At 37.5% G+C, this 14,909-nt stretch overlaps 1 protein-coding gene across 1 annotated transcript; it reads right to left on the bottom strand.

The window, feature by feature from the left end:
* Positions 1-10,151: 10,151 nt before the first annotated feature.
* LOC136817895 (uncharacterized) lies at positions 10,152-14,702 on the bottom strand. Its single transcript, XM_067074227.1, has 2 exons — positions 13,523-14,702; positions 10,152-10,294 (listed from the first exon to the last, which is right to left on the bottom strand). Exons 1-2 carry the CDS (start codon positions 14,661-14,663, stop codon positions 10,236-10,238), a joined length of 1,200 nt encoding a protein of 399 aa, XP_066930328.1. The 5' UTR covers positions 14,664-14,702; the 3' UTR covers positions 10,152-10,235.
* Between the last annotated feature and the right edge of the window lie 207 nt (positions 14,703-14,909).

Here is a 14,909-nt window from a genome sequence, read left to right as displayed (position 1 = left end):
AATATTTTGAAATTTGGACTAAAATTTGAACATTTTGGCTGGGAATTTGGAGAAATAGTCTCTCCAAGGGTGGCAAAAACGTCAAAAGACGTCAATCTCTGTATGTAAGGGTCGATTTTCGAACTTTTGCTCGGACATACCCGTCATCTCGCAAACCTAGTACCCCCCCCCTATGGGAGACTATAATAAGTACCCCTGGTTTTGATAGCGAAACTAATAAGAACCAGTTAAATTTCATCAAGCCTTTGCAGACTTTACAGCACCTGATTTCTGAGGAAATTGTGCAAATATACATACACACAAGATTTTCAGGCTTAAGAAAGTTAAGAAAACTTGAAGGTTTCAAAATTTTAGATCTACTCAATATAAGAACGTGAAGTGTGTTAATAAGCAAAATTTAGTGTATTGTAAATGAATTGAAAAGAATCGAGTTTTTCTTTTGATCAGAACAAATAGACCTTTTCATAAATTACGTCACGAACATCACTTGCCTCGTTTTGAAATTATTGCCAAGGTGATTAACTCCCAGCGGATTTTATTAAAACTACTTTCTATTTATAAAAAAATCATTTAATGTCTCAAGGAGATATAATCACCATGGTAATTGTTTGAATAAGAGGCAAGTGATGTTCGTGACGTAATTTATGAAAAAGTCAATCAGCCATGCAAGTTAGTAATCGACACCTATCACCATATAATATTATGTGTAGTGTATTATTACTCTTAAGTGCCTAATAAATGAGCGGTCACAATAGACAGTGGGAGAAATGTCTCAATTTTATTAAGCAGGGGTCTAAAAAGTTGTGTGGGAGGGGGCTGGAATTGTACCTTTACAATACATCCAAAATAAGGCAATTATAGACTAAAACCTGGTAATTTAGAGCAAAATGAGGGACTCTTTTTTTGGCAGCTGAAAATATCTAAAAAAAACAACAGAAAAATTAACAAGCGGGGCCGCTGGTTATTAGGCACCTGAGAGTAGGTGTAGTGTAAGAATGAACAAATTGTTTGAAAAAAAAAACATCTTAAAGATGAAAAAGGTATTTAATGACATTTTTTTGGGCTCTAACAAGCTACCTTCTAGAAGAGACTGTAACTTTCGACGCAAGTAAAAACTCTTCCTTTCAATGAGGTTTCAATTTTACATAGAATTAATCATTCAATCTATCGTTTTATAAATATCTTCAAATTCTAGACTAATTTTTAATTTATTTATACTAGTGTTTATTAGGAATAATTTTAACTGCTCCTTTTCCAATTCGAGATAAAAGTTCAGCATGCTCTCCTGGTATGAGTCCTAAACTTTTCAAGACAGTTTCTGTATTCAAGGCAGGCCAATATGGCCTCTCAATCGAAAGTCGTTCTTTCAACTGGTCCATTTTCTCTGTTACTTTTTGGTCTGACTTTTGTGAATGCGCTATACCAACATCTGCAGCTAATTCAGAAACATCTTCAATTGAGATAATATTTTCACAATAATACTGTGAAAGTCCACCAAATAAACCAATTTGTATAGCACGTGTGTTTAACATTTTTCGAGGACATTTCCCTTCACTTGAAAATAAATCTCTTTCGGGATCCCATTGAACTCTACCTTTACAAGCAACCTGAGGTATACTTGAATCTCTATCATCATCTTTCGATTTATTATGCTTCTCCTTCGTTTTTGATTTTGCTCCTGGATCTTTAGAATGTACTGTTAAGGAACATTGAGCAAGGAGTTTAGAAAACGTTTCGTGTGATAACTTAATTTTTAAAACTCGATTTTGACCATGTTTTTTACCATAACCACATCGATATAACATCCATCCAAAACTTGGTTTTATCCATGTCATTCGCGTTGCACCCCAATTTGGTCCACCAACTTTCTGATTTTCTATTGCATAATCTGCAATTTTGTTATTAAAAGCTTGATAAAAATATATACCTTCGTCATCCCAACATGCATTTATAAATTGAATTTGATGATTCTTTGCTAGCTCCAATATGTCTGTAGAAGGAACATATGTAGGTTCAGTCATCATTGTATCTTTTACGAAGTTGTATACAAGTAGTCGATTGTTTTTAACTTTTGTTCTAAAATAAAAATGGAATTAATTACAGTAATTAAACTACAAATTCAATTTCAAAGAAATTTATTTGATAAAATGGGCTGAAGGAAGGAATGGAGAATATCTCACGGCGATATCAATTATTTGTGAAATTTTTTATATTTTTTTTATATTCACCCTTAGAGTGCAATTTTTCTCATCTTTGCTGATTTCGACCCTTATAGTGCACTTTGGGAAGCTTGAAAAATATACCCTTAAGGACGTATTGTAGGTCATTTACCCCCCCCCCCCCCAAAAAAAACAAAAAAAACACAGTCTGCAAACAGCAAAACCAGACAAATTGGTTAAATATAATAAGACAGCTAGGTCCGAATCTGAACATTTTTCTAATCTTTTTATAAAAATTTAAGAACAAAACAAAATGCTATGTCCAGTAGACAGAATATTTTGATGTATCGAACACATTATTATCAACTGTGTTATCAAATTATAATGAACAGGCCGTAAATTACCCATGTAATATTTAAATTCCATTTTAAAGGACATTATATATAAATGTCATTTGCAGCACTCAGAAAAATCTTGCTTTTAGAGAAATTTATCCAGAGTTTCAAGCAATATATGTTACAAATAACAGACACACATACATATAATTATCGTAAGTTGGTCTAATGTCAACATCCCTCTTCTAATTTTGTCACCCTTCTTTAGAGAGTGCAGAATGCAGATGTCTTGAATTTGGATCTTTGGATGTCAATATCTTGGGATAGAATCACTGATTAATAACTTTGACTTGAATTTTTCAAATCCTTTTCAGGATAGCTATGCCCTGAAAAAGTTTCATTTTTTGTGCAGGAATCCCTTTAAAAAGCTGTATTTTTTGACTGAATGAAAATTTCATGAATTTTCTTTTCGCATTTATAACATTATAAGATTAAAAAATTTCTGATATAAAAATGAATGAATGAATAGCATTGTTCTACGAGAAGTTGAGTTTCTTCTTGTTCAGTTTCATCTTCGTTTTTCGAATTTTAAATTTAATTTTCTTTTTTGACATAACATTCCACTCCGGATTATCTTTTAAACAAGCACAAATCTGGCATCTAATTTACATTTTGATCAAAAGTTATAGCCTTTTTTGTCCCCACTGCAAATTATATGAGACATACTTTAGAATAGGGATGTTGACATGAGAGCAACTTATTGTAATTATGTGTGTCTGTCTGGGAAACTTTCACATGCCAATATTTACATTTAATGGTCTAATTGAATTGTTTGAATGGAGAACAATAATACCAATACCAGGGTATCCAGGGTATTCTCTGGCGTCAATCAGTGACGTAAGTAAAGCTTAGGATACACGGGAACGAGATTGTCACAAATAACTCTATCATGTCTGCATATGCAGTTAGTGGAAGTACCGTGAGTGGTCCTAAATCCGACAGCCCTGCCTAAATCCGATGGGGTCTTTCAAAGATACAAACTAAAATAAAAACAAACCTTTCGTTGTGACGCAATGAAGATACCAAAGTTTCAACTAAACTGAGAGATTTGATGCACTGAACCAATTGAACCAAAACATTAATTGCTTCTTATACAAAACATTTTTTTTATTACTAAATTGTTAACGTTTTAAACACAAGCAACAAATTCAGAATAATAGAGGTAATTATTTTTACAACTCACACTTTTTTATCACATTAATTGACATCTTGGAAGTCTTGACATTTTAGTCATCTTGTTAGATGTTTTGTTTCGAGAATTCTTGCAATATAGTTTATTGCTTAACTTGGAGAGGGAATGTTTGTAAACATAGAATTTTTTTTCATATCAGTTATTTGCGGGGTCGGATTTAGGCAGGGCTGTCGGATTTAGGACCACTCACGGTACCTCAATTTTAAGCATGTTAAAATTTCACAATAACAACTTTCTGTTTATTACGGAAACCAAACGAGCGAGAACAGTCATATAACTAAGTCAGTGCTCCGGAGTTGTGAGAGGTAGTTTACAAAATTGTTAAGATAAAATGGCATAGCTACTTTTTTCTACGTCATTTTTTTAAGCCTCTTTGTAGGAGAGTTTGTCTTTCTATAAGGAATTTTATAACATGGCAGATTAAAAAGACGATCAGAAAGTGAAAGCTTCTTCATTTTTCATTTTCGCATTTATGATGGGGCCCGAGGACCTGATGGGAAAGAATAAAATACGTAATGAAATTTTCAGAAGATGCTTTATTCGATATGAGGATTCCCGTTTCCGTAAAATCGCAATCACCATGGTTGCCAAATGGTGGCTATGGGTAATTCCTTTATCTTTTGCTATTTTCTTTTGTTCTATGACGTAAAGACGCTTTACAAATAGACCTTTTTTCAAAGAGGCCCCCCTGTCAGTTACATCAAAATGCCTCGAAAACGTCAATATGAAAATTGCGTAATCAGAGAACGTATGTCTCGCTCATTATAAAAAGGCCGAGACAAACTTTCAATAATAGGATTGTAACATCGAGTTAAGTCCCTTTTGTTAAGTCACCAGGGGGTAAATAAAACAGACCTTGATACATTTATCGTTCGTTTCAACTTGACAATTCGTTTAAAACTCAGCCTCCTAAATATTTGGGGAAGGTAAAATATGTACAAAGAAATTCATACTTTTCCAACCCGGCGAATCTTTAAAAAAGAAGCGAATAATAAAATATAATTGCCCTTTCCAAATAAACCTCTTCGGTGGCGAGCGTAGTCTACTCTGACGTAATTGTAAAATTTATGTGATGGGAGTTTGACATAGTAATGTAATGTTGTCTGGGGGATTATGAAGTTCTCTGGAATTTCGATTGCATTTATTCAGGTTGATTTTTTATGACTTCTAATGACACTTTTTCTAACGAGTTTGATTACTCTGTTCTCACACTTATGTCTTTTTTTTGCGTCCTTTTCCGTGATTACTTTTATTTATATTTTTAAAGACAGGTAAGAAGGCATATTGATGTAACTGCCTGTTGAATAATTTATGTAGTCCAGCAGAAAAACAATGATAAAACCATGCATAATTGTTACAATATGCATGATACAGTAATTATGCATGGCTCTATCATTGTTTTTATGGCTGGACTACATAATTTTTCCAACAGGACGTCCTCTTTGAAAAAAGGTCTATCAAAGTACTTCCACTGCCACTAACCCAGACGTAGTTAATCGATATAATCGATAATCTTGAGTAATCGATAAATAATCGATAAGTAATCGATGGATTAGATATCGATTAACCGATAGAATCGTTAGGTAATCGATACTAAAGATTTTTTCAAAGCTCGATTATTTAACGATCAATTTTGTCATCGATTGTTTATCGATTATAGATCGATTATACTTCGATTAAATTAAGTATCGATTAAAAATTGATCGACTATAGACCTTTTTTCAAAGAGGCCACCCTGTTGAATAATTATGTAGTCCAGCAGAAAAACAATGATAAAACCTTGCATAATTATTACAATATGCATGATACAGTAATTATGCATGGCTCTATCATTGTTTTTATGGCTGGACTACATAATTATTCAACAGGGACGTCCTCTTTGAAAAAAGGTCTATTGATCACAGCTGTCGGGGTCACGATCGATATATAATCGATAACGATACGTGAGCGAAGATAAGTAAATAATTGATAAGTAATCAATGCACGAACGATAAGTAATCGTCGATTGTTAACAATCAATACATGATTGATAAGTAATCGATAGGTTGTATGTAGCCGATATGTGATCGATCGATAAGTAATCGATAGTTTGGAAATAATCGATCGCTGATCGATACTCAAGATTTTTTGAAGGTCTGATTACCTATCGATTCTATCGGTTAATCGATATCTAATCCATCGATTACTTATCGATTATTTATCGATTACTCAAGATTATCGATTATGTATATCGATTAACTACGCCTGGACTAACTGATATGTCATCCCATAAATAAAAATGCAAAATGAAGAATGGATGTTTGAAAATGATCTTGTAAAAATCTTTTCAAAAGTTTCCCTGTATATCTTTTCTAACTTTACCCTACCTCCATGCCTTTTGCCAATTCTCAGATTGCTGCTGTTAACTGGTTGATGAATATATCTACAATCCTCTTTGTATTTCACTTATGACTCTTTCACCACAAAATGAAATCGAAAGTAGCTGATTTGGCTCCTTTTTCCGTGGTCACATTAGGAAAATCATTTTTCAGTCATATTGAAATTCCTAATATAGTAATATATGGCCACAGCTACCGGCCCTTTTTTACGACGGCCCTTTTTATAACAGCGACCCTACTAGAGGGTATCTATATCATTGAGTTTCAAGCCGAAGGCTAGAGGTCAATCTCCTTGGTAGGATTTGAAGTCAACAAATCCTACCAAAGTTGCGCGGCCTTGAGCGACCCGCCTGGTTTTTACACAAATGACAGATTGAAACTAAAATTTACCGCCTAATTTCGAAAAATATATCACTCGAAAACAAAGGAATTGCTAGATTCAATCCGTCATCAAAAATACGGCGCATTTTTTAAGGCTTCAATTTTTCTTGCCTGAGAAAGGTTAGAGATTGACCTCTAGCCTTCGGCTTGAAACTCAATGATCTATATACTAAAAGTCTAATTTTCTATGAGCCGTGGGGAAGCCATTATGGATTTTTGAGATGGGGGTTCGAGAGTTACGTGACCGATTTTGGTTGGTTGTTTGGTTGGATGGGTGGTTGAAAACGAAAGCGAAAGTGGTCAGGGGAAGAGTGTGGAAATTAGCGTTTTTGTGAAGAAGTCGTTGCAGTGCAAATCTTTCGCAAATTTAAAAACCCACTTTCCCGTGGAAATAATTGACGTTTTTTGGTTTTTTGGGACCCTTGGGGCATAAGCTACCCGTTGACCGCAAAAATTTCAAAATTCGCGAATTGACCGTTGATAACATTAGGGGTAAAGAGACCCAATGACGTCACAGATTTGGGAAAAACTTCAAAATGCAATATCTCGAGTTTGAAAAGGAGTTGGGAGGTCGGTGACCCCTCATTGAATCGAGAATTTTATGGAGAATAAGATGGGAAGGTTTATATGGCATGAGTGTGACTTTAAAATTTGGCTGAATTTTTAGGCGTTTTCAGTTGATGACGTCATCAAAACAGGAAAAATGCGATATCTCGAGATTGGATTGGATAGGAGCTGCTGGGAAGTCGTTGACCCCTCATTTGATCGGAAATTTAATGGATAATAAGTTGGGAGGGGTAATAGTTGGCATATAGAAACTTTCAAAAATAAATATATTCAAATTGAGGCTTTTTTGGTCCGATGACGTCATCAAAACCTTAAAAATACAATATCTCGAGTTTGAGAAGGATTTCAGTAATGATTGACCCCACATTAGATCGGAAATCATCAAGAGAATATTTTGGTTAAATGACAAATTGATTTCAGTGAATTAAAAAGTTGATTACCCTTTCGATGACGTCACTTAGGGCCAAAATGACATCACCAAACATAAAATATGCGATTTTTCAAGCTTCGATTATTGATAAGTGGTAATATTTCATTTTTTCGGCTTGCAATATACAAATCAGATCTTTTTATACTCCCCCACCATCCAAAGGACTTTTGATGTGTTCAACAACACTCTACTCGGCGGGTGCGACGCCGGGTGACGGCTAGTCTATATACTAAAAGTCTAATTCTCTATGAGCCGTGGGGGAGCCATTATGGATTTTTGAGATGGGGGTTCGAGAGTTACGTGACCGATTTTTGGGTTGGATGGTTTGGGTGGTTGGTTGAAAACGAAAGCGAAAGTGGTCAGGGGAAGAGTGTGAAAATTAGCGTTTTTGTAAGAAGTCGTTGCAGTGCAAATCTTTCGCAAATTTAAAAACCCACTTTCCCGTGGAAATAATTGACGTTTTTTAGTTTTTTGGGACCCTTGGGGCATAAGCTACCGTTGACCGCAAAAAATTTCAAAATTCGCGAATTGACCGTTGACAACATTAGGGGTAAAGGGACCCAATGACGTCACAGATTTGGGGAAAACTTGGAAAATGCGATATCTCGAGTTTGAAAAGGAGTTGGGAGGGTCGGTGACCCCTCATTGGATCGAGAATTTTATGGAGAATAAGATGGTAGGGGTTATGAGGCTTGGGTGTGACTTTAAAATTTGGCTGAATTTTTAGGCGTTTTCATTTCATGACGTCATCAAAACAGAAAAAATGCGATATCTCGAGATTGGAAAGGAGTTATGAGATGGTTGACCCCTCATTGGATCGAAAATTTAATAAAGAATAATTTGGGAGGGGTAAGAGTGGGTATATTGAGACTTTCGAAAATAAATATATTCAAACTGAGGCATTTTGGGTCCGATGACGTCATCAAAACCTGAAAATCTGATATCTTGAGTTTGAGAAGGATCTAAGCAATGATCGACCCCTCACTGGATCGGAAATCATCAAGAGAATCTTTTGGGTAAATGATAAATTGATCTCAGTGAAGTAAAAAAATTATTACCCTTTCGATGACGTCATGAAGGGCCCAAATGACGTCAAAAACAAGAAAATTTGCAATATTTCGAGTTTTGATCGGTCTTAAGTGGAAATCTTTTGTTCTTTGGGCTTACAAATCAGATCTTTTTACCCTCCCCACCATCCAAAGGGCTTATGATGCGTTCAGCTTACCTACTCCTCGGCTGGTGCGACGCCGGGTGACGGCTAGTCTATATACTAAAAGTCTAATTTTCTATGAGCCGTGGGGGAGCCATTATGGATTTTTGAGATGGGGGTTCGAGAGTTACGTGACCGATTTTGGTTGGTTGTTTGGTTGGATGGGTGGTTGAAAACGAAAGCGAAAGTGGTCAGGGGAAGAGTGTGGAAATTAGCGTTTTTGTGAAGAAGTCGTTGCAGTGCAAATCTTTCGCAAATTTAAAAACCCACTTTCCCGTGGAAATAATTGACGTTTTTTGGTTTTTTGGGACCCTTGGGGCATAAGCTACCCGTTGACCGCAAAAGTTTCAAAATTCGCGAATTGACCGTTGATAACATTAGGGGTAAAGAGACCCAATGACGTCACAGATTTGGGAAAAACTTCAAAATGCAATATCTCGAGTTTGAAAAGGAGTTGGGAGGTCGGTGACCCCTCATTGGATCGAGAATTTTATGGAGAATAAGATGGGAGGGTTTATATGGCTTGAATGTGACTTTAAAATTTGGCTGAATTTTTGGCGTTTCAGTTGATGACGTCATCAAAACAGGAAAAATGCGATATCTCGAGATTGGATAGGAGCTGGGAAGTCGTTGACCCCTCATTCGATCGGAAATTTAATGGATAATAAGTTGGGAGGGGTAATAGTTGGTATATAGAAACTTTCAAAAATAAATATATTTAAATTGAGGCTTTTTTGGTCCGATGACGTCATCAAAACCTTAAAAATACAATATCACGAGTTTGAGAAGGATTTCAGTAATGATTGACCCCACATTAGATCGGAAATCATCAAGAGAATATTTTGGTTAAATGACAAATTGATTTCAGTGAAGTAAAAAGTTGATTACCCTTTCGATGACGTCACTTAGGGCCAAAATGACGTCACCAAACATAAAATATGCGATTTTTCAAGCTTCGATTATTGATAAGTGGTAATATTTCGTTTTTTCGGCTTGCAATATACATATCAGATCTTTTTATACTCCCCCGCCCACCATCCAAAGGGCTTTTGATGTGTTCAACAACACTCTACTCGGCGGGTGCGACGCCGGGTGACGGCTAGTCTATATACTAAAAGTCTAATTCGTATTGAGCTGTGGGGGGGCCATTATGGATTTTTGAGATGGGGGTTCGAGAGTTACGTGACCGATTTTTTGGTTGGATGGTTGGTTGGGTGGTTGAAAACGAAAGCGAAAGTGGTCAAGGGAAGAGTGTGAAAATTTTAAAATTTTCTAAGGCCGAAGGCCGAAAAGGAAATTTGAATTTTATGAGCTTAAAATCAGACGAATTCATTATGCCGAGCGGACGCAGTCTAGAGTGAGTGGAACGAAGGCTAAGAAAAGCATCGTAGATGCGTCCTATATGATGTGACAAATAGAAATTGTGTAGACGTCGCATGTGACGTATATATTAATATATCTTTCCTTGAATGAAATGCTAATATTAATAGCTAAATAAAATATAAACTATATAGATATAAAGTTTAAGATCTCCTTCCTCGTCTGCCGCCACGACCACGTCTTTTCCCTCGATTGTGGTTCTCTGCATAAAAGATAGAATACAGTGTAAGCAGTTTAAAAGCAAAGTAGGGAGGAGGGATGGGAATGAATTCGTCTGATTTTAAGCTCATAAAATTCAAATTTCCTTTTCGGCCTTCGGCCTTAGAAAATTTAAAATTTTATATCGCTTAAAATCAGACGAATTCATTATGCCGAGCGGACGCAGTCTAGAGTGAGTCTTCACAAAAGGCTGCGGAACGCCGGCTAAGTCCTCGTTTAAAGCAACTTCAGTCCTGTAGGAGTATATTTTGGTACTTTTCTGCCGAACTGAATTCTTTGTTGTAAAATTTTTGCCATACTGATGCATTAGACCAGTTCCCCATTTTTAAAATGTCTTTAAGATTTGCCCCTTTTTTGTATGCCTTTGAAGAAGAGGCTGACCTCTTGGAGTGAGCCTGAAAAATGTTGATGTCAATGCCCGCCATTTTTAACATCTCTTTTACCCATCTAGCTGTTGTATCCTTTCCTACGGGCTTGTGTGGTTCGACATAGCTCAAAAATAATTTAGAGGTTTGCTGTTTTTTCCTAAACACCTTTGTAACTTTGATGTATTCGGTAAGGGCTTGATATGGACAAAGCTTCCTATTTCCCTCAAATTTCCTAAATTCTATTGGTTCATTTTTCTTTCCTTGTTTGAAATGCTTGGGTGGTGTACTTAAATGAAAAATGAAAGTCGTTTCTGATTTCCCCATGAGATCAATATCCAGGTCCGTAAGTTCCGAGCCTCTATTTGGCGCCAGGATTCCCAAAAGTGTTACAGTTTTAAAAGTAAGTTCCTTTAGTTGTAAATGTTCGTTTTCTGGTAATTCCCTCATACAATTCAACACTGTGTCGATGTCCCATATTTCCGTATATTTAGGCATCGGGGGTCTCTGTCTTGAAACTCCTTTTAGTAAGGAAGTGACCAGTGGATGTTGCCCCACTGGTAGCCCTTCAACAATTCTATGGTAAAAGGATATGGCTGATCTATGCCCATTTATGGTGTTATATTCTTTACCCTCTTCGAATAAGGTTGTCAAGTAGTTGACTACGGTCTCTATAGTACTTGAAATGGGATCAATTTCCCTTTTACGACACCAGCTACTGAAGTTTTTCCAGGCTGACATGTAATGTCTCCTAGTTCCCTTTGCTTTGGATTGTTGGATAAGGGTAGCAGCAGTTTGTGATATGCCCTCTGAAGACTCATGTTCCCTGATATCTCCCACACTGCCAAGTGCAGTGTTTTGTTTCGAATGAGAGGGTGCGTTTCCTCCAATGGGTGGGTTAGAGTGTCCCTTTCCATTTCTATCTTCCTTGGGTTTGAGATTAACATCCCCAGTAAAACTGGATACCAGGGTTGGGTTGTCCAGATTGGGGCTATCAAAATTACTGTAGCTCGAGACCTTTGCGCTTTCTCCAGGCACCTCCCTATCAGAGAAAATGGGGGAAATGCATATGCTAGAGTTTGGTCCCAGGTCTGAGTTAATGCATCTATTGCTTGACAATCCGGGTCTGGTCTCCAACTGAAATAGGTTTCCAGTTGGTGGGCTGTTCTGGAAGCAAATAGGTCGATTTCTGGAGTTCCCAAAGTTTCCACTATCTGTATGAAAACCCTCCTTTTTAGCTTCCAATCGCTCCAGTCTGTCGAGTTCCTGGACTCGAAGTCGGCTTCCTTGTTCAAGCTCGATGGGATGTATTCTGCAGTAAGAGTGATCCCTTTCTGGGTCAAGAAAGACCATATTTCCTTGGCTATGTTTACTAGAGTCAAATTTGTTGGTCGACCCATTTTCACAATGTGAGCTAGAGCTACCTGATTGTCTATCAATAGATGTATTGACTTCAGATGATTTCCCTTCACAAAGGTTTTCAGAGCTATGAGAGCTGCTTTCATCTCTAGGACATTTATATGTTCCTCTTTTTCCCAACTTTGCCATAGTCCTCCTGACGAGATCTGACCACAGTGGGCCCCCCATCCTCCTTCTCTTCCCTTTGCCGCGTCTGAGCTTATAATTAAATCTGGGGGTAAGATGTTTATGTTTTTCCCATTTCCTGTCGAAAGGTTTTCTACCCACCACTTTAGCTCCTCCGTTGCTTTGTTGTCCAAGCTCATTGCAGACTCGTATCTCTGTTCGCATCTCGCTAATTGCGTGTTCATGCATTTTTGAAGGAACCTTATTTGGAGTGGTGCTAGGGTGAAGGCTGGGGCGATTGCCATAAGATTCCCTATTAGGCTCGCTAGTTTCCTTATGGGAAAAGTTTTCAGACTCAACATTTGAATGCATAATTTCCTCAGTTTTTGCACTTTCTCTAGTGGGACTTTGAAGGTCATATCGCAGCTGTTTATTAAGACTCCCAGATACTCCATCTGTTGGTTTGGTACCAGTACAGACTTCTGTAGATTTATTGTAAACCCTAGATTCTCCAGAAGAAAGATTGTTGTGTCCCTTGAGAAGATTGCTTCTCCTTTCGACCCTGCTACTATCAATAGGTCGTCTATGTATATGAGGACTCTTATTTGTAACCTTCTCAACAGTGAAATGGGTACTTTGAGTAGTTTTGTGAAGAACCTGGGAGCTGGTCCCAATCCGAACATCAGGCATTGGAATTCGTATAGGCTTCCTTCCCAGCTGAATCTCACATACTTCTTTGATTGGGGATGCAACGGTATTGCAAAATAAGCGTCCTTCAGGTCGATTTTGACCATGAAGTCCCCCTTCTGGAGGATGTTTTTCACATCCTTCAAAGTTTCCATTTTGAATTTTTGATATGGAATGTATGAGTTCAGTTCCTTTAGATTTATAACTGGCCTGTATTTTCCTGGTTCCTTTTTCTCTTTTAAAAATAGAGTGGACAAAAATTGACCTTCTGTGTTTAGAACTCTCTTCACAGCCCCTTTCTCCAGTAAGGTTCTTATCTCTGCTCTTATCAAGGCTTTCATTTTGGAATTTGAATTTATTTGTTGTGGTCTTGTTTTTTGAATCGGCTTCCCTATTATTGGGATCACTAAGCCTGAAACTGTTTCCAAGATGAATTTGTCCTGAGTCAGTTTTGACCAATTGTTTTGAAAAAATCCTGTCCTTCCAGTCTGTGTCAACTGGGGATTTGATAAATCCTCTATGAGGTTTTTTATACTTGGGTGTATTTTCCCAAATTTTTGTGACTCCCCGTTTGTCAGCAGAGGTTTTGCTTGACTGGAGAGAGGTTCTGTGAAGTTTGACAGAATTTTTCTTACCTTTGCCTCTTCGGTTTTGAATTCTGTGGTGCAAGCCAGCCTGTTGTTCATCGGTGTATTGTTCGTGCCCCTCTCCGTGGCTTGTTGATCGGGAGGAGCTCCATGAAAAGGGAGTGCGATTAGCTGTTTGTACTCTTCTTGAAAAGAGGAATTGTTTGAGTGACTGGTTGTTCACTTTTGCCTGTTTTGTGAGGGATTTTATTGTCTCCTCTCCAAAAAGTTTTCCATCACTTTCTTGTAACTCCTCTAATAGGGTCTCTCTGAGCCACACACTGATATGGCTTTCACGAATGCCAAGTCCCATCAAAGCATTTTTCCTTCGGAAGAAATTGCTGGCATTGAGGGCCTGTCCTAACAGCAGTATCGACTGTTGGAAATGAGTGGCCACCTCTTCGAGATCGAGTTTTTCATTCTCGTCTCCTGATCTTGCTCTCTCAACGCTCTGCCAGATTTTGGCAAGCGGAGCCAAGATATCTCTGACTTTATTCGATATCCGGGATATCGATTTGTCCACGGCCAGGGTTTTAGTTCCCATTGACCCTTTTTCTCTGAGTAAGCAATCGAATAATGAATCCATTTTTAACTCAGGTGAGACGTTGCTTGGGACTGGTGTTTCTTCCAGTATGTCCTTCTCAAGCTCTTTATCAGGTATGTAATTCCTGATGTGCTTCTCCAGATACTTCACAAGTCTGGGATCAAGTTTCCAGTCATGTTCATTGACGTCCATCTGGAATAATTCTGGTTTGTCGTCACTCGAATTAGATGATGAGGTAGAGGAACTTCTGCTTCTTTTTCTGGATTTTCGTTTCTTTTTGACTTGCTTTTTCTTCTTTTGCTTCTTCTTCTTTTTCTCCTTTTTCCGTCTCTCCTCAGAGGAATCGGAGCTACTTGAGCTGCTTGATGATGAACTGGAACTTCTGCTGGAGGAGGATGAGGGAGAGGGTGTTCTTTTCCTCTTTTTCTTCTTGTCTCTTCCTCTTTCCTTTAAACTACCATTCCTATCAGTTCCTTCAACGTTTGTTTTTGTTAAATCTGCATCATTTAATTGATTTTCCTCACTGATTGTGTTGTTCTCATTAGATTTATTAGATTTAGTCACATCATATCTCACTTTAGTTTTTTCGGTCGTTGGCGACGCCATCTTGATCCGAAAACGAAAGTGAGAAGAGGGCTTAGCCGGCGTTCCGCAGCCTTTTGTGAAGACTCACTCTAGACTGCGTCCGCTCGGCATAATGAATTCGTCTGATTTTAAGCGATATAAAATTAGCGTTTTTTTTAAAGAAGTCGTTGCAGTGCAAATCTTTCGCAAATTTAAAAACCCACTTTCCCGTGGAAATAATTGACGTTTTTTAGTTTTTTGGGACCCTTGGGGCATAAGCTACCCGTT

This window comes from Clytia hemisphaerica, unplaced genomic scaffold (assembly GCF_902728285.1).
Source record: "Clytia hemisphaerica strain Z4C2 unplaced genomic scaffold, Clytia hemisphaerica genome assembly, whole genome shotgun sequence".
In the NCBI taxonomy this organism is placed as follows: Eukaryota; Metazoa; Cnidaria; class Hydrozoa; order Leptothecata; family Clytiidae; genus Clytia; species Clytia hemisphaerica.
Note: the sequence above shows the minus strand (reverse complement) of the source record. Positions and strands in the feature narration are given on the sequence as shown.

Bases quoted from the DNA above. Each gene is read 5' to 3' on its own strand.
- LOC136817895 (XM_067074227.1), bottom strand. From the start codon at position 14,663: ATGGCGTCGCCAACGACCGAAAAAACTAAAGTGAGATATGATGTGACT. The intron at 10,295-13,522 runs GTAAGAAAAATT...TCTTTTATGCAG, and splicing joins TCAAAACCGAAGAGGCAAAG to AGAACCACAATCGAGGGAAA.